Consider the following 23,562-nt stretch of genomic DNA (forward strand, 5'->3'; position numbering starts at 1 on the left):
TCTTGCCAGCTCCAGGAATTCTCCCATAAAGAGAGATCTCTCACAATACACCCCTCCCAACTGCAGTGGTTGGCACATCGTAGCTTGCCATTTTTAACACCATAGAGGAAAAAGGGTTCTCCTATGGGAGTTGGCTCAGGGCCTCATCACTAACAGGATGACCTTAGGCTCTTCACATTCTAAAGTGAGATTAGAATAGAAAATCTCAGCCAGGTGTCATGGTGCATGCCTGTAGTCTGGAAGTCTTTGTTGTCTGGAAGCTGAGGCTGGGGGATTGAGAGCTTTAAGGTCATCTTGGGTTGCATAAAGAACTCTGATTTAAAAACAAGCAAGCAAACTCAAAGAAAAGAAAATTGGGGCTTGAGGAGATGGTTCATTTGGTAAATTTCCTGCCTCAAAAGACACGAGGACCCAAGTTTGAATCCCCAGCACCCACATAAATATGGGCACACGGCTAACATCCAGGGTTGGAGTAGTGGTCAGCTGAGAAGGTGAATACCTAGCTCTCATTGGCCAGCTTGTCTACCCAGTCAGTGAGTTCCAGGTTCACTGAGAGAGCTGTCTCAAAAAATAAGATGGAGAACAAGTGTGGAAGGCACCTAAGGTTGACCTTTGGTTTCCAAACACATGCACACACACACACATACACCCATGTGCACACATGAACACACACACACACATACACAGAGGAATATGTACATACAACCTCCCCTCCCACACACACATGCAAATAGAAAATCTTGATCCTTATGGCTCTGAAACCCTGTATTTCTGTTTTTGTTTGTTTTGGTCTTTTTTGTGACAGGATCTCATGTGATCCAGGCTGACCTGGAAGTTACTAACATTCTGAAAATGACCTTTTACTTCTAATGCCTTTCCGTCTCCTCCCAAGTGCCAAGACGACAGGCATGCACTGTCTTGCCTAGTGTTTCTCTGTTATTTGTTTTCTTCCTAAATATGTAAGCAAACACCAGATTTTACTGTTTCCTAGGTTTCTCTAGTCTTTCCATCTTTCCAGTTAAATCTACTGTAGGTGCTTGAGAATAAACATCATAATTGTTCATGCACTAGTTCATTTCATTTAATTCTGGTGTAGCCTAATAAATGTTTGCTGAGCAAATGGAATGAGATGAGGTCTTGTTATCTAGCAGACAGAGCCTTTGCCTTTGTCTGTCGATATAATAACAGCTCCCTTTCAGATTTGGGGTTTGCCTCTGTGAGAACAAGGTACGCAGGGCTGTTTGCAAATGAAGGCTGTGCTCTCAAGGTCTTCTTGTCCTTCTCCTAAAAACCCTTCCCGTGCACGGGATGCGTCACTGTGCTGTTTAACATTCCTCCCAAGCACACTCAGTGTCTCTTCTGTTGCTTCCGTGGTGTGGCGTTCCACCCACTCCAGTCTTACTGAGAAGACAGACTCACCATTTCCCAGGGTGCTGTGCCCACCGTCCCTTAGATTCCTGGGTTGTTGGCTCCTCACCTGGCTTCCTCCCTTCAGTCTCCATGCCTTCCTCATACCCATTCTGTGATCTAAAGCAAAGCTTCTCCAGGACAGTGGATGATCTTATCACTTGTTGGAAGCCCTGCTTTGCAGGTAGATGCTAACATGGTATGACATAGATGTCCTACCATCAACAGCTAGAGACAGGTTCTCTAAGGCTATCCAAAGACTCTGTCTGCAGGCATGCCTCTCCCAAAGGCCTCCTTTGAACATCTGTCCCGGGAGGAAGGTGGAGATACATGATGCTCACTGCCCATTTCATGTGCCGTAAACTATTTTATGTTGTCACTTAGTCCATGTTTGGCTTTGGCCATGGGTCTCTATGTGTGAAGCACTGGCAACAGTTACCTGGCAAGGAAGGCGTCTCTATTTTACCTTTCCTTTACTTCCTCAAAGGAGTTATATATTTGTGTCTGTGTGTTTGTGATTTTTTTGTTTGTTTTACGACCATGTGAAGTGCCTGATGGGGCCAGAAGAGGGTGTTGGATCCCCAGGAGCTGGAGTTATAGCCAGTGGCAAACAACCCGATGTAGGTGCTGGAGTCAGAACTTGAGTACTTTGCCAGGGCAATGACTGTTGAGCCATTGGGTGGATCCTGGATTTCCATCCTACCGCATTCTGAGGATCTAGGCCTATCTTCATCAGCCCTCAGGAGGCACATGCCTATTTTATTTTAGGGATTTTATATTTCACACTTAAGCCAGGAGGGAAGAACATCACAGGAATTGCCAAACAGATAGCCCTCCTGAGTTCCTCCTTTTCTTACTAAACAGTAACTCAAATGTGTTTCCCTTTGACAATCACACAGACACATGAGTATACATGGAATCCAGGGAAGACTGGATTACAAAAGAGCTGTCTTTTGTAAACATGTGTGCTGATTTTGTATTGTTGCTAGGAAAAATAATAGGCTATACAAACCACCCTGGACCAATAAAAGTCAAATGATTGATTTCTCCCTGTGGCGAGGTGGAGGTGTATTTATAGTCTTGTGGGCATCCGTTTGGAGATGCTCTGGGTGCGGTTGGCTTTTCTAGCTGCAAGCCCCGCTTTTAGCAGCCCCCTGCCATCCTCAAACAAGCTGACCCAGGAAAGTCCCCGAGTCCTTGGGACTAGAAGGTGAGGAGGAATGGGAAAGTGTTTTGAAGTGAAAACTGCAAAGCTTGAAGCTCTGTGTAAACCTGACAACTGGGGATTGCCATGAAGGATGCAGCTTAAATGCTCTGTCCAAGATGCTCAGAAGGTCCTGACTGCTTCTGACTGTCAGGGTGCTCGGGCTGCTGCTGCTGGCATGCCTCTGTGGGAAAAAGCTCAGCTGTCGCTGACACTGAGTGGGCAGAAGGGCATTCTGTATTTATACCGAGTCTCCAGTGCTAGCTTGAAACTGAAGGATGCTGAAATTTCCTCCTCTGACTCAGGGCAGCTACTCAGAATAGAAGGACGAGGGTAACTGGAGTGGTGTTCATCAGGTTCCGCTTCACTAGCGATTTCCGTGTGTCAAGACCATGTTAGCACAGAGCGAGCAGCCACAGGTATCGAATCATTGTTTTCTTTAGATAGGTCATTGAATCCAAAAGAGAAAACCATTCTTAGGTGTGTGGTTCTAAGCAATCTAGTGCAGAGGGATTTAAATGGAACCTGAGCTTTTACCATTTCGAGTAGACTTTTTGTTCCCATTTTGCAGAATTCCATCAAAATTCTTCAGAATTGTGTGCTAGTCACTTCCTGTTTTGGGACTTCTCTGTTCTCTCAGAAAACATTAGAAATCAATGACTGGGCTTTTCTCTTCCTTGCAGGTTCATTTCTTCCCTTACAAACTCCTAAACAACCACCCCAAGCCCTGCACACCACCAAATAAGAACATCTCAATGAGAGTAGTTGCGGTGATAGATCTTAATCCTATATGCCCCCAAGATAAACTTCCTTCTCTTGAAAATGTTTTTCTGTAATGAAAAATCAGACGGACATTTTTCTAAGCATTCTGTTTTTCCAATGTTTTAAATACTTGACAATAAATCGAGGGTAAAATTTATTGAGCGTTTAATATTTACTTATGCCAATCTAAAGTAGGTTTCTGATCTTTTTAGCTAATCAAATCAATAGAATTTTTCCACTTTCTGGCACATTTTTCAGAGGAAAGAGCTGTTTGGGGCTAGTGATTGAGTGTGCCACCAGGATTCCTCTCTCTTGTATCCCCAGGGAAAGAGAATGTTTTGCTTTTGAATTATCCGTTGATTTTTTACAAACAGGTGTCTTATTAAGGATTTTGAAAAGAGGCCTTCGGTCACCCATCTCCTGGACCACCCGTTCATTAAAGGAACTCAAGGCAAGGTTTTGTTTCTGCAAAAACAGCTGGCCAATGTGCTCCGAGACCAGAAACGTCTGAACCCTGTTGCTAAAACCAGGTATGGTTCTGTGCATTCATTGCTCTGATGTCCTCCTTTGGGTATTTGGGAGGAGGGCATGGCTGTGCTTTGCTTTGCTCTACATCTTGATTGGTAACAACCATATCTTCGGGTTTTCTCAGAGTTTCATTTGTGTATCGTTAAGCATGTCCTGTGGATGAATAGGCAGGATTCAAAAACTGCCTATCTGAATTCTTGTGACTAATTTGCCAAATAGTTAAGATCTCATTGTCCTCATGTCAGTTAGCATTCATTAAAAATGTAGTTACCTTTAATATAAATGTAAATGTTAATTTAGTATAAATGTAACTGTTACATTTAGTGTAACTGATTGTTACATTTAGTATAACTGTAACTGTTACATTTAGTATAACTGTAACTGTTACATTTAGTATAGCTGTAATGGTTACATTTAGTTACATTTAGTATAACTGTAACAGTTACATTTAGTATAGCTGTAATGGTTACATTTAGTTACATTTAGTATAACTGTAACAGTTACATTTAGTATAGCTGTACTGGTTACATTTAGCTACATTTAGTATAACTGTAACTGTTACATTTAGTATAGCTGTACTGGTTACATTTAGCTACATTTAGTATAACTGTTACAATTAGTATAGCTGTAACTGTTGCATTTAGTTACATTTATTATAACTGTAACCGTTACATTTAGTTACATTTAGTATAATTGTAGCTGTAAAGCAGCCTTGGCTAAAATATGTTAAGAAGTCTTGACCTGGCTATTGGGGAGCAGGGAGCAGAAGTGGACTCTACAAACAGGCCATGGAAAGAGTGTGGGTTAAAGGCCAGAGACCTTTTCTTGGATGGGCTCTGAGCCCGTTCTCTCTTTAGTTTTTTAAAAAATCTGTAGGGACATTCTGGTTTTCTTCTTCATGTATTTTGTCTATACTATCTAAAGCAACCAGGACTTCTTCTACATGGCTCTATCCCACCCCTTCCCTCAGATTTTTAAAGGGCAGATCTTATTTAATGTCTATTTTTAGGGAATGGGAGGAAGTCTTTAAAACTATTCTGTATATATCTCTAAGAAGCAGATCTTTGATTTCTGTCCAGAGGGTGGCAGAGTTTCTCTTTAAGAAAAAAAAAATTAATTGCAAACAAGCCTCCTCTGCCCAGCAATTACTTGGTTTTTATATCTGGTCAGAATGCAGATAAGCACCAGTCCAATATTATTAAAAGAACACTCAAAGTGCCAGATGTGAAGACAATCAAACAGCGAAGTCAGTTCTAGAGATAGCCCTGCATTCTGCAGAAGGCTGTTTACAAACCAAAAGCAAAATCCAGGTTTGCCAGAGATGGTATTTCAAGGTGACTGTGTTGTGCTGATTTTCTCCATTGTCACAGGTTTGCTCTTAGGATAATGCAAAGCAAATATTTTCCTATTATTCCAGGGCCACTTCTGTGTCTGTGGCTAGGGACAGGGCAGAGAGACGCAGACATTCCTGTGACTCCGTTCCTTTTGAGATGGTAGGAACTCATGCTTACGGCCAGGGGAATCAAAAGCCCCCTTTCCTCTAGCTCTGAACATGAGCTTCCTCCACACAGTCACACACACCACCAAAATGAAGACAAAATACAAATACCCGTGGACCAAGCCTAATGAAACCCTCAATTGTTGAGGTTCGACCCAGCTTCTCATTTGGTTTGATCAAAGGTCCCTTATCCAATGGCTTCTAAGACGGCTTCTAGACTTACCAAGCACAGTACTACTGCCCAAGTCTGCCTGTCCAGTTCTACATTCTCCTTTTAAACACTTTTCCCCTTAGAAAACAGTGGTTCAATGTATACCCAGGCCATTGCTCTAAGTTCTCTTTCTTTTTGCCAAGTCTTTTGATGTCAACCATCTGGTGAGTGGCAAAGTTTTTTTTCCCCCACAGAGTCCTTGTAATCTCCAGTTTCATTCCCCCATAGTTTGTGCCCCTCTGAACAGTCATTTGAAAAAATACAACCTCACAGACATGTACAAAATGTTGCACCAGCCTTTTCCTTAAGGGGTAGGGAAACGAATTCCAAAGGGACCACAGTGGAATCAACACTTACTCTGCCATGACCCCGGCTTAGCAACTGGCAAGGTGTTGGCTATATAGATGTTTTCTGAACCCATCAGGAAAGGCTCTCCGCTGTCATTTGCTACTGGTGAGCCAATCTATCTACAGCTGTGAGTTTCCAGTAAAGGTGGAGAAAAGAAAGACTAACAGAGGTGAGAGCACAGATGATTGAGAAAATGGCCCCCCTCATTTCTCTGCAAGGATGCTCACACAGCAGGCAGGGCGATTTGATGATTAAAACCATCAGCTCTGTCAGATTTGAGCTGTTAGCTCAGCCACTTGCTGGAAAAGTTCTTTAACTTTTTCTTCTTCAGAAGTTTCTTCTATAGAACGGGGATTATTTTGAGGGTGGGTTGAATCTGCACACAAAAGGTTAGGATGGCTCTAACTACAGTGTCAACTGCCAATAAATGTTGGCATAGACGAAATATCTGTGCATAGTCTCTTTGGAGTCCTTCATTTCTTTACAATACTACAGTCTTTGGATTTTTATTGTTCTGATGAAACTCTACTACCCAAGTCAACTTGGGGGAGGAAAGGGTTTATTTTACTTACTCCTCATTGTCACTGTTCGTCATCAGAGGCACTGAGGACAGGAACTCAAACAGGGCAGGAACCTGGGGGCTGGAACTGATGCAGAGGCCATGGAGGGGTGCTGCTTACTGGATTGGTCCTTGTGACTTGCTCAGCCTGCTTCCTCAAACCTCCAGCTCAGGGATGGCACCATTCACTGAGCTGGATGCCCCCCCCCCCCCACATCAGTCACTAATTAAGAAAACACCCTCAAGACTTGCCTACAGTCCAATCCTATGGAGGCATTTTCTCATTCTCGGATGACTCTAGCCTGTGTCCACTTGACATAAAGCCAAGAATTACCTTTCTCTTGCCCTTCAGCTGTGAAAATCTATCTCTTTACCTTATCAAAGAAGATCATGGAAATAAATAGTAAGGAAGCACTAAAGGTTAAAAATATTGATTTCTATCTCTTACCCCAAATCAAATTTATTCATTTATTCTTGGTAGAGACATTTACATGTGTAGGTGTCAGGCCCCAAGCTGAGCAGAGGAACTCCAAAGGCAAACCCGATCTGGTTCCTGATAAAGTGCAGAGGAACTCCAAAGGCAAACCAGATCTGGTTCCTGATAAAGTGCTAATAGCCTTTGTGCCACGCGGACAGGAATCAGAGAAAACAGTGGTTCTCAATCTGTGGGCTGTGACCCCTTTGGCAAACCTCTATCTCCAAAAATACTTACATTACAATTCATAACGGTAGCAAAATTACATTTATGAAATAGTAGCAAAAGCAATTTTATGGTTGGGGTCACCACACCATGAAGAACCGCACTAAAGGATTGCAGCATTCGGAAGGCTGAGGACCACTCAGATAAGAGCAGAAGTATTGGGATAAGGAAAGCCTGCGCTCCCCCACCATATCCCTGGGAAAGGGTACCTAAGTTAGCCTGGGCTTGGGATGTCTGGGGAAGACACTAAAGAGAAAAATCAAGGGACTTCTCCAGGAAGTGGCTGAGCTTGGGTGTAACTCTGGCAGAGCCAATGGTTTCCCATGTCCCTACCTGCTACAGGACCATCATTGCAGAAAAAGAGTGGGGGCTTATCATCTCAGCTCCATTGTGCTTGGTTCTTCTCTTTGTTCAGAAATCATAACTGGCAGGGTGATGGACCTTGAACAGGATTCTGAAGATCAAATAGCAGATGGACAGGAAGGAAGCTACCGAGAGAGGGAGCGGGGACCTGGGCTGGAGAAGGGGGAATCCTGTGAATCATCTGGCAGCCTTGGAGCTTTGTGTGGGTCAGGAGGCAGGGAGGAAGTAAGGGGAGATCAGGTCCATAGACCCGAGCACCTCAGACTTGTGCCTTAGATAGAGAGGGCTGCTGAAGAGTTCCAGGCAGGTATGTGTTCTAGATTGTTCTGATAGCAGACAGTAGAATGGGGTGGCGGCAAGACTGGAGACACATACTGACCAATCTCAATACTATCACACTACTTCTACATAGCGGTCTCTATAGCTAAATTTAGATAGGGATTTTGGTTTATGTGCAGAGGATCCCATCAAGCGCTGGATTCCCATAAAGCTGCTGCATGCAGAAGAGGTACTGTTTAGACCCACAAGAGCTAAGATGGCCTCACAACTCAGGCCCTTCTCCATGCATGGTGCACTTTCTGCTGCATTGTGACCAATGCTGCATGATGCCTAGCCTTGCTCCTATACTCTTGAATGTCGATCCTGTCTGTTCATCATAACAGAGATAACTACTTATCCACAGTGTTATTGCCCAGCGTTACCTTCTGTCTCTCACTGTGAGGGCGGGGGGATTGTGTATCCTGCTCCCTTCTGCCTTTCCAGCCTTTGTTCACCTTAGGCATGGAAAACTTCAGTGTGAGAGAAATACACACTTCTAAAGTGTTGGCCCATGGAGGACCATCAGGTACAAGCGATAACAGAAGAAGCAGACAGCAAAAGGAGTCAGGTGCTAAGGAGGAGGAGTATGGATACTACACAGGGAGGTAGGTTAGGGAGACCAAAGTTGGCACGGCAGAGGGGTGCAGAAGGATCACTGTCCCTGGCACAGTGATCAAATGGAGCTAAGTTTGGCTTAGGGCTGACACAGCTTATACTCAGCAGCAGCAGCAGCCTCATTCTCTCCTAGCTGACTCTATAAATCCCACTGCTACATGGAAATGGGAGGCACTTTACAGAGAGGCTGCCTGATAACCTGTATTCCCCCTTCCCCATTCCAGAGACCCTAAGCAATCAGGAACCAGAGATAACACATTCCATATGATGGACACTCATTAACTAAAGGACCAAACCTTTCCCCTTCCCCTACATATATCTAATTTAGGCACAACAGTTAAGAATATATGATGTATACTCTCTCAAAGGAGGTAAGAATTTCTCAGCATCTATAGACAACAATTTAAGGCCCCTGTGTCTCTTAATTCGTCAGGGATGCTTTTAAACCATTTAATTTTTCGGTGACACCAGTCCCTATTTCCCCAACCTTCAAAATGTCGTCTTTCCCAAATCCACTTTGCAAACCCATGAATTTATCACTATGGCCTCTCCACATTAGATCAGAGCAGTAGACTCACAAACGTAAGCCTTACCACTTCACAAGAGTCACTGGGAGAGAAAACCTCTCTCTGGAATGTGATGGAGGCAGGAAAGGCCCTGGGTGGCTGCGCTGTGACCATGACCTCAGCTGTGAGCCTCAGAAAAAATGACAAGCTCTAGTGTGTCCTGCCCCTGTAGGTGGCAAGGGGCTTGCTGAGCTGACAAAGGTCTACTCTAAGTATTATTTGCTAGGAGAATTTAGTAACAGCTATTTTTCCCTGTTATGCTTAATGGCTTTTGGGTTCTACTTTTGTAAATTGCCCGAGGCTGATTAAAACAATGGCTTCGGTTGTTCTGATTTCTTTTCAGCTTGCTGTGGTGACCTTTAAAAATGGATTTCTCACTACTTTCCTGCCAAGCTTTTCCCAGTCTGTCTTGCAAACATGTATGTGCGTATACACACATGTGTACACTGTGTATCCATATGCCCATGGGCTCCTGGTTCTCATGTAAATGAAAACCTCCTGAATGATCCCATAAAATGCTATGGATGTTCCCCACACAGAAGCTAAATATCTTCCTATCTGCCCGACAGAGAAGAAATAAATCTGTACCTTGATATAATTAGTATCACCACCCCCCCTTCTTGCTCCGCTATGAGAATGAACTATAGTTAATTTTCTGCTTTTTGTCACTTACCCTTGCTGCTGTCTGGGGAAAGTAGAAATATTATCAAATACTCTTTAATATGATTGATAATACAACGCCAACTTATTAGAATTATGGTCAAAATTATGTAGGTGAAAAATAGGCAGTTATTATAACAATTTCTGCTCAAACAGTTTTCTCTTTTTAAGTCTGTGTACTTGCTTGAAGTTATAAGTTATTGGGTCAACATGTAGATCATGGAGCCATGGGCTCTGAACTCGACTGGTATCTAGTTTTAGTGTCTGTATTTGACTCACAATAGAAGTGATAGAATAGAGTCCCATGGGGGAGCTGTGCTGGTTTGTCTCCAACTTGTTGTGGGGTTGTGTAGTATAGTCAAATGAGATGGCCCGTTCTCTTTGACCCTGAATCCGGGGTATACTGAAGTGGGAGTGATTTGGATGGACGACTTGATATCACAGACTGATGTACCTCTCTCCTCAGTCTTGAGTGATGCTTGCCTCACTGTTTGCAACCATTGACTATGGTGATAAGTGATGGTCTCTGTCCGTAATTATAGAAGCCTTCGGCCATGGTCATTGAGCCTAGGTCCTCTTCCTCATCTCCTCTCTTCTTGTAGTGATATTTCATTTGTATTTTAATAAATAAAGCTTGCTTGAAGATCAGAGAGTAAAACAACCGCCCTGGTCAGCCTTACAGACCAGGCAGTGGTGGCACACACCTTTAATCCCAGCAGCACACTAGTCTGCCATAGAAACCAGGCAGTAGTGGTGCCTTCTTTTAATCCCAGCTGTAGAGAGATGGAGGAGACAGCTCTGAGACATGGACACAGTCTCATTCGGAGATTCCTGGAGGCAGGATCGCCATTTCAGACAGTGGCTGGCTGTTTTGCCTTTCTGACCTTCAGGTTGAACCCCGATATCTGTCTCTGGGTTTTTATTAATCATACTACATCTTCTTTACCCCTTGTCCTGCTCTACCACATGAGGTGAGGAATGAAGCTGGGGTCCGTTTAGCAGGTGCTGCATCAAAACTTCTAGAGTCTGACCTCACAGTTTATTTCTCTTACACAGTTAAGCCCAGCACAACTTTGAAGAGACGTTTCCATGGGACAATGATCACATCAGAGCTTAGGCATAGCTACATAGGAACTCCCCTGCAAAACAGCAAAGCACTGTGACCCTTACGATGAGCATCCGTTCTATTGACTGAGAGACAGCACTCAGGGTAAGGGCCTAGGGAGGAGGGATTAACAAGCATAAGGACGATTCTGTTGGTAGATCCGTAAAGAGCACAGGACCTGCTTCATAAGGATGGGTTCCGTTCACTGAGAGACTAAGCTCAGGATGAGGATCTAAACCATACCGGATACTGGGGGATTCAGGAAGGTTGGTGTCATAGGATCTCCAGGTTGTCAGACAATATACACTCTAACCTTCTGGGTAACCAGGCATCAGCCACGTTCCTGCTATGAAGAAAATAGGCGTGCCTGTTCAACCAGCCTGCTTGCTCCAGTGTTTTCTCTAAGCTGTGCCGCTTACATGATACAAGCATTTTGGTTGGTTGGGTTTTACTTGTTTGTTTTGTTTGTTTGTTTGTTTTTTGTCAAGACAAGTTTTTTCTGTGTAGCCTTTGCTGTCCTGGAACTCTCTCTATAGACCAGGCTGGCCTCAAGATTGCAGAGATCCACCTGCCTCTGCCTCCCATGTACTGGGATTAAAGGCGTGCTCCACCAACTCCCGGCCAAACCCAAGTAATTTTTTTTCTTTTTTTCCTTTTATTCTTTTAAAAAGAAAACAAACAAATTATCTTTTTTCATTTTATATACCAATCCCAGTTCCTACGTCCTCTCCTCCTCCCATTCCTTCCATTTGACCCTCACCCCACCCCCAATTCCTACGTTCTCTCCTCCTCCATTCCTTCCATTTGACCCTCACCCCAGCCCCATTCCCTTCTCAGAGATGGTAAGGTACACTGCTTTGGGGAAGGTTCAAGGCCCTCCATACTATATCTAGGCTGAGCAAGGTATCCATCCAAACAGAATGAAACTCAGGTATTTTTAAGTTGAAGATCTGTAATTTTTGTATTAAACAAGGATTTAGAAAGACTTGTTAGCAGATGCTGTTCTTGAGTTATGACACTAGGTGGAGCATGAGAGTTTTAGAAAATCTGAGTTTGTAGTCACTGGTAAGAATAAACCATTAAAGAACACAGAAAAATAAACCAAATTTAATTTTGTTGATTTTAACTAAAATTAGAGAAACATGAACATTTTATAACTTCATCTAAAGTCTAGGATTTTTTTCAAGAAATAAGCATTGGGATCAGCGTTTCCAGCTCTCCAAACCCCTCAGGAGGAAAGTGAAGCAGGCACCCTTTTCAGTGGATTACTACTGAAGATGAGTGTGTGGGCATGTGTGTATATGTGTGTGCATGTGTGTGCATGTGTATGTGTGAGTGTGCATGTGTGTGCATGTGTGTGTGTGAGTGTGCATGTGTGTGCATGTGTATATGTGAGTGTGCATGTGTGTGCATGTGTATATGTGAGTGTGCATGTGTGTGCATGTGTATATGTGAGTGTGCATGTGTGTGTATGTGTGTGCATGTGTATATGTGAGTGTGCATGTGTGTGCATGTGTGCATGTGTATATGAGTGTGCATGTGTCTATGTGAGTGTGCATGTGTGTGCATGTGTATGTATGAGTGCATGTATGCATGTGTATGTATCTATGCATGTGCATATGTGTGTGCATATGTATAAGAGAGTGAGTGTGTGTGTCATTGAAAAAGTGAAATGGTCTTTATCATAGCAGAACTATCTTGTATTGGCACTAACTTCTAGATTGCCAACTACAATCTTTTTTTTTTTTAAATATTTGTTTATTTATTATGTATACAATATTCTGTGTGTATGCCTGCAAGCCAGAAGAGGGCACCAGACCTCATTACAGATGGTTGTGAGCCACCAAGTGGTTGCTGGGAATTGAACTCAGGAAGAGTTCTGGAAGAGCAGTCAGTGCTCTTAACCTCTGAGCCATCTCTCCAGCCCCCTGCCAACTACAATCTTGAGCAAATCTAACTCTCAGGATTAAATTGCCCATCAGTAGGAGAGAAGGCCACACAGTGCTAATAATAGTAATTAAAATATCTTTTTCAACTTGTTTTGCTAAAATCCTTGTGGGAAGATTTTGATGAGATTCAAGCTTGTCGGCGTGATTCTCGGAGATGGGTGTGTGACATAGACAGCAGACAGATACACTGTCAGAGCTACAGACAATCTGCTGGTGGGCTTGGAAAGACACCAGTTTGAATCTTGGTGGTGTCTAATTGTGTCTGTGCACACTGAGAATCAACTTCATGCTAGAATCAATTATTTGTGAGATTGCGGCTGAGGTTTACAAGGGCTTTCATCTGTATCTGCCTGCACAAGCAGTGTTTAGCATGAAGGACAGACATGGGTCCAGGCTAGCAGTGGTGGGAGGAAGCACACTGGCTTGCTGGGATCTCAAGTTCTGATTTCTTTACTCATCTGCCCCTGAGCCTTCACTTCCCACAATCCTTAGCTGCTCAAGCATTCCATCCTGAGTGGAGACACAGGTGGAGGATACTTAGATACTTACTCCACCTTAACAGAAGCAGCTCTGTGTATCACACATGTGCCTTAAGCCCTTGGAAGCCAATAGAGGGCAGCAGATCCCTAGAACCGCAGTTACAAATGGTTGTGAGCTGTCCTGTGGGTGCTGGGAATGGAACCAGGGTCCTCTACAAGAGCAATCAGTCCCCTTAACTGCTGAGCCATCTCTCCAGACTCTTGCCAACTTTGTCAGATAGTTTATTTCACACAGTTTCTAGGCATAATTAAGGAAAGAGGTAAGCTGGCTGAAGTTAATACAATGAGAATTCAGTTACTATATTAAAAAGTTGAGGGTTTTTTCTTTATGTTGAACTTTAAGGGGGAAAACTTAGGCTTATATAGAGGGGATTTGGGGTAGAAGTATGCACTGTCCTGGTATTTTATTTACTAAAGAATGCAGATGGAAGCTTTTAGGAACAGTGAAAATTAGTATTCCCTCCCCTGTTCCCTTTTCATGAGCCAAGGTCTCTTTGTAACCCAGACTGACTGGGAGCTCCTCATGTAGCCCAGAATAGTCTTGAACTCCTGATCCCCTCACTTCAGCCTCCCAATTTCTGAGTTTACACCTGTGCATTACCAAACCTGACTCAGAGGATGTACTTCAAACCAATCTGATTTCATTATCTTTAAAAAATTCTTATTTTATTTATTTTTGAGACGATCTCCCTATGTAACCTTGGCTGACCTGGAACACACTCTGTGGACCAGGTTGGCCTCCAACAAAGATTTGCCTGCCTCTGCCTCCTGAGTGCTAGGATTAAAAGCCTGGACTGCAAATTTTATTATTTCAAATCATGTGTATGCATCGGTGTGTGCTCATCATTGCTTGAGTCTGCAGAAGTCAGAAGTGTCAGAGCCTCTGGAGTTGGAGTTTGCAGGCATTTGGGAGCTGCCTACTGTGAACATGGGTGCTGGGAAACAAAGTCAGTTCTTCTGGAAAAGCAGTCCACACTCAGCCACTGAGCTATCTTAACAGTTCCCAGTGTGGCTTCTCTTTGACATCTACACGTAAAGACATAGACAAAGAAGATGTTCTGGTTAACCACTTACGAATGCCTAGCTTACTGATTTAGACTGAATAAAATGAAGACCACATTTTATTTCAGACTTTTGCAATTAAACTGACTCCCATAGTGGAGACAGCTAATATGTGATGGAGGAAGGTCATTGGCTAATAAAGGAACTGCCCTGGCCCATTTTATTGGTTAGAGGATAGGTGGGAGGAGTAAACAGAACAAAATGCTGGGAGGAAGAGGAAGTGAGCTCAGAGACTCCACAGCTCCTCCTGGGAGCAGACGCCTCAGAGAGAGACGCCATGCCCCGCTCCCGGGATGAAGCTCCTACCCAGGATGGACTAGGCTAGAATCTCCCCGGTAAGCACACCTTGGGGTGCTACACACAGATGATTAGAAATGGGCTAAATTAATATGTGAGAATTAGCCTAGAAGAGAATGGGCCAAGCAGTGATTAAAAGAATACAATGTCCGTGTAATTATTTCGGGGCATAAGCTAGCCATGTGGGCGGCCGGGTGTGGGGGACGCAGCCCTGCCGCCCCATATTACTACATATGGCGCCCACGTGGACAACTGCTTCCACATAAAGCCTGAGACAGCTTGGGAAGTAATTCTAGAACAAAATGAAAGCATTGTGCCTGGTTTCTTGGTAGCAGCAATTTCTCGGTTCTACTCTCATCTAAGAGAGGCTTCCTGACTCAGCTTTAGCTGCAAAGCCTGCAGCTCATTAAGAGGTCCTGCCACGAAACACTTAAACTGTGTTGACAAAAAGCTGAACGCATGCTTTTCGGTTTTCAGCCGTAGCAGGAAAAAAGCTGCGCCATTTAAAAATGCTGGCTTTCTGGGCCGTCCTGCCAGGGCAAACTCTGACTGTTTGAGGCAGGAGGGCCGGCTACCAAGCGAGGACGTGAATGTTGTCTGTTGTAGCTCACTTGCTGGCAGGGACCTTGAAATGCCATACAGTTGTTGCAGTAAACATGGCTACAGCCTGTATATCCGCCATGAGGCTGGAAAGCTAAGGAATGGACTGGATCTAGCTGGCAAAGCCACGCCTTTAATCCTACCAATATTGCTCAGTAATTTAAAGGCTCGTGTGGTCAGAAAAAGAGAGATATACAGTAAAGAGAGATTCAAAGACAAAGAAAATTTCTAAATGGTTTGAAGTGTGTTAAAAATATATGCAGACTAAAATTTAAAGTTCTTAAAAGTAACAAAAAAAAAAGGAAGAGAGTTGTTGTGTGTGGTAGCACACGCCTTTAATCCCGAATGCCTGGGAGGCAGAGACAGGCGGATCTCTGAGAGTTCAAAGACAGCCTGGTCTACAGAGTTACTTCAGGTCAAAGATACAGAGAACCTGTCTCAAAAAGCAAAGAGTTAAAAGTAAAAGTAAACAAAATAGAGGTTAAAACAAAGCTGCACAAAGATGGAAAATACACAGAGAATCTTGATACTGTATGCTATTATGCTCTCTTTAAATTATTTAAACGCTGAGGAAGGAGCAACAGATGCTAAAAGATATTTATTTATAAATGCTGCTGAACTAATCCAACATAGATATTTTGAAAATGCCTTGAATTTGAAATTTGGATCTAAGGACATGATACTTTGGAAAGGAGTTTCTTATTTTGTTTTCACAGAGGATGAGACGCTGTTCATTTCTTCTACTCCGATTTGGTATGATGGACCACGCCCTCCTGAAGGGTTGGTGTGAACACCTTCAGAAAATTGCTTCGCTCAACTGCCAACTGAGATGAAACTAGCACACAGGTTATACCATGAAAGACCTAATTAACGATGCCCCCATTCAGCAGGAAGCAGTTTGGAGAGAAATAACTGCGCCCATATTCCCAAAAAAATGTTTATAAATGTTCTTTTACATTTAAAGGGGGATATGATATAGATATGAATAATTTACATTAGTATAGATTTTGCTTTATTGATAGAGATTTAAGGTCAATTTTGTTATATATATGTGTTTCTGATTTTGATTAAGGTATTGTGATTGTGTAGTTCATTAAAAAATGTAATGTATAATTAAGAAATATAGGTTGTTAATGGATAATCATCGATAATAGTAAAGCTTGTAGTCATGTTAGTTAGATTTTCTAGATATATAGAGATATATTTTAGATAGACATTCTTCATGTCTTTCAAAGATTACAGAATAGGACATTTAATTTCAAAGATTACAGAATAGGACATTTAATATTTTAATAACTTAGGAATTTTCATGACAATGAGACACTCTGCTCCTGGCAGCACCAATCTACTTCAAGAGGAAGATGGGCATCGAAGAGGCACCTTATGGAGTTTGATAGCCATTTGGGCAAGAAACTGCTCTTGCCTGGACTATTGCATAAACTGGACACAGAGAACCCGCAGAGAGAGGACTACTGAACTTGCCTAAGGTGAGATGATCTTTCGGGGTTCCTGATTCATGAAAGAGTCTGCGAGACATTCTGCAGGACACAACAGATAGTGACTGAACTGACTTTGAATTTTCCTGCTTTATGGAAATGTCTGCTGGATGCCATGGGCCTGAAGGCTGAAGATGGATGCCCCAACGATACAAAAGAACTTTGGGTGACTGTCCAGGCAGCGAGATGTCTTTGTCATTTCTAGAGTTTGAAGTTTCTTAGTTCTTGTTTACTTAGGTAATATTATATCTTTCTGGTGTCTTTGATGGAGTTAAGAATAGTTAGTTATAGTTTTCCTTAGTTATGATAAAGATTATTGTAACTTTTACTTGATAACTGTTTTGTTATATGTAATTTTGCTATGTTAAAGTTAAAGCTTTTTTTTTTTTTTGTTTAAACCGAAAAAGGGGAAATGATGGAGGAAGGTCATTGGCTAATAAAGGAACTGCCCTGGCCCATTTTATTGGTTAGAGGATAGGTGGGAGGAGTAAACAGAACAAAATGCTGGGAGGAAGAGGAAGTGAGCTCAGAGACTCCACAGCTCCTCCTGGGAGCAGACGCCTCAGAGAGAGACGCCATGCCCCGCTCCCGGGATGAAGCTCCTACCCAGGATGGACTAGGCTAGAATCTCCCCGGTAAGCACACCTTGGGGTGCTACACACAGATGATTAGAAATGGGCTAAATTAATATGTGAGAATTAGCCTAGAAGAGAATGGGCCAAGCAGTGATTAAAAGAATACAATGTCCGTGTAATTATTTCGGGGCATAAGCTAGCCATGTGGGCGGCCGGGTGTGGGGGACGCAGCCCTGCCGCCCCATATTACTACAAATATGCTTTAGATGACCCTTCTAATCTGAAACTACCAGGGATAGGGACTGGGAAGGGAGGCCTTGGTGTAGCTGACTTGAAGGTGTTTTCCTCCCTACTTCCTCTGTGTGTGTAGCAAGGAGGAGATTACACGTGAAAATTCTGTGATTGTTGTACATGGTATTGTACAGCAAAACATTAGGCAAAACCAACTGTGGGACCCAGGGAGACAGAGCTACCATCAGAGGGTGACACCCTTTAAACTGAGACGATATTGGGAATATGGCACCACCCAGGGAAACAGGATGCTACCCACAGGAGAACTGACAGGACATAGGAGAGCGTTTTATAGGTATAATGTAATGGTATTTTTGAGTCATGAAGAAGTTATGCAAAACTGTTAATTCCATACTTTGATAAGGGCCTAAGAGTAGTTCCTGATGCATTTTAAAATCCCGTTTGAATTTTTATACCAAAGATTGTGTGTGCTTTTCACAGCCACCTGCTCCGCGGAGCAGGCTCCATTTAGAGGTGAAGAGGCCTGATTTGCTGCTGTTAAGAGAGTTTTTTGAGCGTCTCACTCATGGTTAGCCACTCTGAGACAGGGACCAATGCTTGCCCCCAGCAGCCGTGAGCATCATAGTTTCACAAGGGGAATTATCGGGGTGCCTACTTCAATTAAATCTTTTACTTAAGGAATTACATTTTGGGTTGGGATGTGACACAGTTGATAGGGGGCTTATGTGACTTACAGAGTCCTGGGTTTGATTGCCAGCACCAGGCAAACTGGGAGTGATGGTACATGTCTGTAATCCCAGCACTCAGGAGGCTGAGGCAGGAGGATCAGCAATGCAAGGTCCTTCTCTATTAACACAGTGAGTTCTAAGGGGTCAGCCCGGGAAACACGAGACTTTGTTAAACAAACAAAGAAGCAAAAACCAAAACAAAACTTTGGAATACCAAAGGGGATTTTTATTTATTGTCATTCAAATTTTTGAAATAGTTGGTAAGCAATGCCCCAAATAGGATTTTATAAGTATGGGCCTGAAAAGATGACTCAGTGGGTAAAAACACTTGTCACAGAAGCCCGATGGCATGCACTCAACTCCTAGGACCTAGGTAGAAGAAAGAACTCACTCCTGAAGATGGCCTTCTGGCTTCCATGAGAGCCTGTGGACACACACGTGGACAAGTGTACACGTGCATAAGTATATGCTAATACAACAGATAAGGCTGGTTACAAAACCACATTTGCTAAGTAAAACTCCCAGAATATCAATTTTTATAATTCAACACACATAACCCACGTGTTGTCCACAGATGCATGCATGCATTTGACCAACACTTAGGAATAGGCTGAGAGATCGTTCTCCAGAGAGCAGTCAGCTCACGAGAGGAGTTGTTCTGAGAAAAGGTCATAAGGCATTTTCAGACAAGGTAAAATGCAAAACACGCTCAACTCTTTGGGTGCTGGCAGTCAGGTGGAGGGGACATCGGGAGAAGTAAGGCCCCACAGCTGTGGCTCAGTGGAAAGTCTATGCTCCAACAGGATGGAGAATGGTCTAAACGAGAGCTATTGCCGCTTGGTGTCGGGATTTTGGTTCCTTTTATAAGAAGCATCGCACTGGGGCAAACCGCTTACCACACCGAGCAGGAAAAAAAAAAAAAGTAGAAGACATCTCCTGAAAGTGCTGCAGCAGGAATTTAGGAAACAAAAAAGTATGTTTGGTGGCTCCACTTGGTAAAGAGAGACTCCCCCCACCCCGTGGCACCACAGGCAGAGGGTGGCGTCTAGATGGGCTTTGCTCTCACTGACGCTGAGGTCGCTGAATGGGTCGTGGGATGGGTTCCCAAGCGAGCTGCCCTCATCGCCCGCCTTCTTCCGCAGCATGCACTATCTGGATGTTGATACTCTCTGCATGTTTCCAGGCACGAAAGGATGCATACCAGAAGACCCTGTCGAGTGGAGGATGCTGACAGACACTGCCTCGAGGACGACTTGGTCAATCTCGAGGTCCTGGATGAGGTACCGAATACTTAGTAGACTACTCTCCTGGATTGTTTGTGTTTCACACAGGGGGCCTGCCCCTTCTCTGGACAGCTTTCTAAAGTCATTCAAAAACTGTTTGGTTAACCATGCAGTGACGCTTAAGGAACATTCCATTCGGTGACTATGATTCTCTGTTTGCTTGTATATAAGTTTTGGAATGATGAAGAAAAAAATCTCTAGTAAAGCCCCCTCTGTCATAGGCATGACCAATGAAGCTCACCAACCTAAATTTATTTTCTATTTAATTAAAAAAAAATATTGCACTTTACCCTGAAGAAAGTTGTTTGTTCTTCATAAGGAGATGTTTCCTTCACAGAGATGGTGGCGTTATTATAGTTCTGAAAACTAAGATAATTCCTCATTCAGAGCACTTACCTTTGCTTGGGCTGTTAGTTAAGTTGAACCTGCATCTGTAGAGTCTACTGCTGGGGACCCTCAGCGCCAGCCCTTCAGTCACTAATGTATAACAGCACAGTTCAATCCCATAGTCCCACGATCAAGACTTGAAGTGTAACTTTTGAGAAATGAAATTACTAGGGCTGGCAAGACGGCTCAGCTGGTAATAGCAGGAGTGATTGCTGCTCTTCCAGATGCCCCCAGTTCGGGTCCCAGAACCTGGGGGATCTGTTGTGTATACAGTTAAATTTAATTATAACTCGAACCTTCTGATTGGACAAAGTCTGCCCCCAACCCAGCAACAAGTGACATCTTGGTTGGCTATCTCAATGCCTGTCAGCAACTCTTAATCATTTCAGCACATTCTTATGGCATCTTTTCAAGGCCTCTGTCACCCCTTCACAGACTTAGAATTAGAAGAGTGTTAAGATTTGAACAGGTTGTCTTCATCTTTTTAGATTAAAGTGTGTAAGGGGTTCACTGCCGCTCTCAGCATCTCTGCCTTGACTGATGATGTTTCTCAAGGCTGTGTCCTCTTCCTAGGACACAATCATCTACTGGCTGGAGAAGCGGTATGCAGATGCGCTGATCTACACCTATGTGGGGGATATTCTAATCGCCTTAAACCCCTTCCAGAGTCTAAGCATATACTCTCCACAGGTGAGGAGGTTTAAAAGCATGTTTTGATCTTTGATGGGTAATGAAAATTCACAAGGCTGGGCTAGGGATGTAGCTCAATAGTAGAGCATGTCCATGGCCCTGAGTTCAAACCCTGGCACTGGAAAAAGAAAATCAAACATGCAAACAAAATAAAGTAGTATTACAGCTGTGTGATCCATCGCCCATCATGGGGGCTAATATCCCAAACCATAGACAATAATCTAACGTGAATGGAATTTTTATCTTTGGGAGAAACTTCTTAAAGCAAGCAGCAATAAAAGTTAATGATTGAATGCTTGCTACATGCCAAGCACTGGATTGGGTCACCTCTTCTCACCCTATGAGACCGGAAAGCTCTTCGGAAGAGGAAGAGGCAGAGCAGGGCAGTCAGTGACCCTTATCCGAGCTTGTGTAGCCAGCAACAGAGAACAGGGGTCAGAATATAGGCCTGTAGATTCCTGAGTCTTTCAGAAGCAGTGAAAACCCTTGTTCTTTTGGGTAATAGGTAATCAAAGCCTTAGATGGTCCAGGGAGCGCGTGAAGGGCCCTTTAAATGAGCTGCATTTTCCCTCCAGTTTTCCAGGCTTTATCATGGGGTGAAGCGAGCCTCGAATCCTCCCCACATATTTGCGTCAGCAGACAATGCTTATCAGTGTTTGGTCACTTTCAACAGAGACCAGGTAAGGACTCGCCTTCCTCGTCTGCCAGCTCACGAGGTGAAACATGGTCTGTCTGCCCGTTTCTGTTTGGATCTGAGGTTGTGGAGGCTAGCCTGAGGAAATGGGACCTGAGGTTGTGGAGGCTAGCCCGAGGAAAAGGGAAATGGAATTGCGGCACAGGGGCCCTGGAAGCCTAAGAAAGACAAAACCCTTTTGAGATTCATAACACACAGGGAACACTCATTTTCTCTCGTGAAATGCAGTAAAGACATTTCTAATATGGACATAATGAGAACATAGGGCAGCCGCAACCTGATTACATGCAGTGGCTGTAATAAAAATGGGATATATAATGGCATAAATGAAATTCCCTCCTATTAACATCTCAGGATCTTCATGACTAGGCCCCTGTATGTGAAATACTGCACTCCTTAGACACCTGGCCCTTTATCGTCTAGTTGCTGGGAAATTTGATGGGCCAGGGTTAAGACTGACAAACTTTAAGCACAATGTTAGTTAAACACAAACTTAACCCATAAATGTTAATTGTCTAGACTTCTAATTCACAGCATGGCTTATCCTGCCTTTCACTCCACCTCCATTTTGCTAGGTTTATGTTCCTGTATTTCTGTCTTCTGTAAACAAATAGAGGGAACCTAATTTTTCAAGAAATTTTTATGAGAGCTTGCTATGTATGTATTTCCAGAGACCAAAGAAATCTAACCTTTTGGGTCTGGGGAGGGTAGACAAAATTATTAGCAGTGTGTATTAGTTACTCTTCTGCTGCCGGGAGAAAACACCATGGCCAAGACGACTTCCGGAAGGAAGAGTTTATTTGTCACGGTGGGAAAGTGTGACAGCAGCAAGCAGGCTGCTGGAGCAGCATCCAGAGTGCAAACACAGAGCAGAGAACAAACCGGAAGCAGGCAGGACACTCACTCTCGGAGCTCCCCAGTGACAACACTCCTCCAGCAAGGCAGCGCCTCCACAACCTCCGGAGCAGGGCCACGGGCTGGGGACCGAGTGTTCAAATGCCCTAAACTCTAAGGGACATTTCTCACTCAAACCACCGCACAACAAAATTCACGGAAGAGAGGTCTGCTGACATTAGAGATGACCTTCTCTGCATTATCATGGGGATTTAAAAGCTGTCCACAGATTTGCCAGAGAGGAAAGAAGTGGACAGAGCAGCATGACTTTCAAGTTAAAATGCTTGCCTGTTGGAAGGTTTTTTTTTTTTTATTTTTTATTTGTCATGCTGCCCTCCCCATTTTGTTTCTGACATTGAATTGTGTGTTTTCCAACACTAAATGGTTTTTTTTCCAGGATATTCTACAATTTAGGGCAATCCTGACACTCTGGAGTTAGCACAGACCCCGCAGGTTATAGGTTAATTTCAACAAAAATGCCCACATGTCAGATGCCGGCCACAAATGGAGTAGCCAGGAGCCTCACACTCCTGCCAAGCCAAGGACAAGTTCAAGGGTTCCAATAATCCCCTCTCAGCCTGGCTAATTCAGTAGGACAACTCAAAGAATTAAGGAGAACACTAAATTTGTCTTGACTGGCATATTAGGTACAAACCAGGGCAACCATGTGGGAGACATGCGTGGAACAGGTGGAGGGAGGGGGTGGGAGCGTGTAGGATCCTGCCTTTCACCTGAGCACTCTCTCCCAGGACCTTCAATTCAACAGTCCCTAAACTCACTGAATCTCATTTGTTTAAGATATTTTATAACTCGGAGGCTCAACAGTTAAGAACACTGACTGCTCTTTCAGAGGACCCAAGTTCAATTCCCAGCACCCACGTGGTGGTTCACAATTGTCTGTAGCTGCAGTTCCAGGGAATTCAATGCCCTCACAAAGACACACATGTAGGCAAAACACCAATGCATAAACAATAAAAATAAACAAATCATTAAAAACAGTTTTTATAATTCAGGGAATAAGACCGAGATGAATATAGTCAAAGTCTATGATGTACTTGAAGAAATTACCTTTGTGAAGCCCAACATTATGTGCAAGGAATAGATGCTCATAGAATATTTTAAATAATAAAATAAAATAGTTCTTTTCATTAAAAGTTGTTATTGAGCTCAATTCGCAACCTCTTTTCCTTTCTGGAAGATGGGGGGTGGGGTCTGAAAGTTCCCATCCTCTGCCCATCTATCTGTTCTTTCTCATTGCCCATCCCCATGTGA

At 43.4% G+C, this 23,562-nt stretch overlaps 1 protein-coding gene across 1 annotated transcript in view; it reads left to right on the forward strand.

Moving 5' to 3' along the window:
- Nucleotides 1-23,562, forward strand: part of Myo3b (myosin IIIB) — a 288,989-nt gene that overhangs the window by 107,024 nt on the left and 158,403 nt on the right. Inside the window, exons 8-11 of the mRNA XM_041631591.1 lie at nt 3,748-3,903; nt 19,526-19,622; nt 20,586-20,702; nt 21,278-21,382. Of these exons, the coding sequence (XP_041487525.1) occupies nt 3,748-3,903; nt 19,526-19,622; nt 20,586-20,702; nt 21,278-21,382 (475 nt within the window). The remainder of the gene's footprint in view (nt 1-3,747; nt 3,904-19,525; nt 19,623-20,585; nt 20,703-21,277; nt 21,383-23,562) is intronic.

This window comes from Microtus oregoni, unplaced genomic scaffold (genome assembly GCF_018167655.1).
Source record: "Microtus oregoni isolate MIOR12 unplaced genomic scaffold, Mior012 000037F_ref0000500, whole genome shotgun sequence".
NCBI lineage: Eukaryota > Metazoa > Chordata > Mammalia > Rodentia > Cricetidae > Microtus > Microtus oregoni.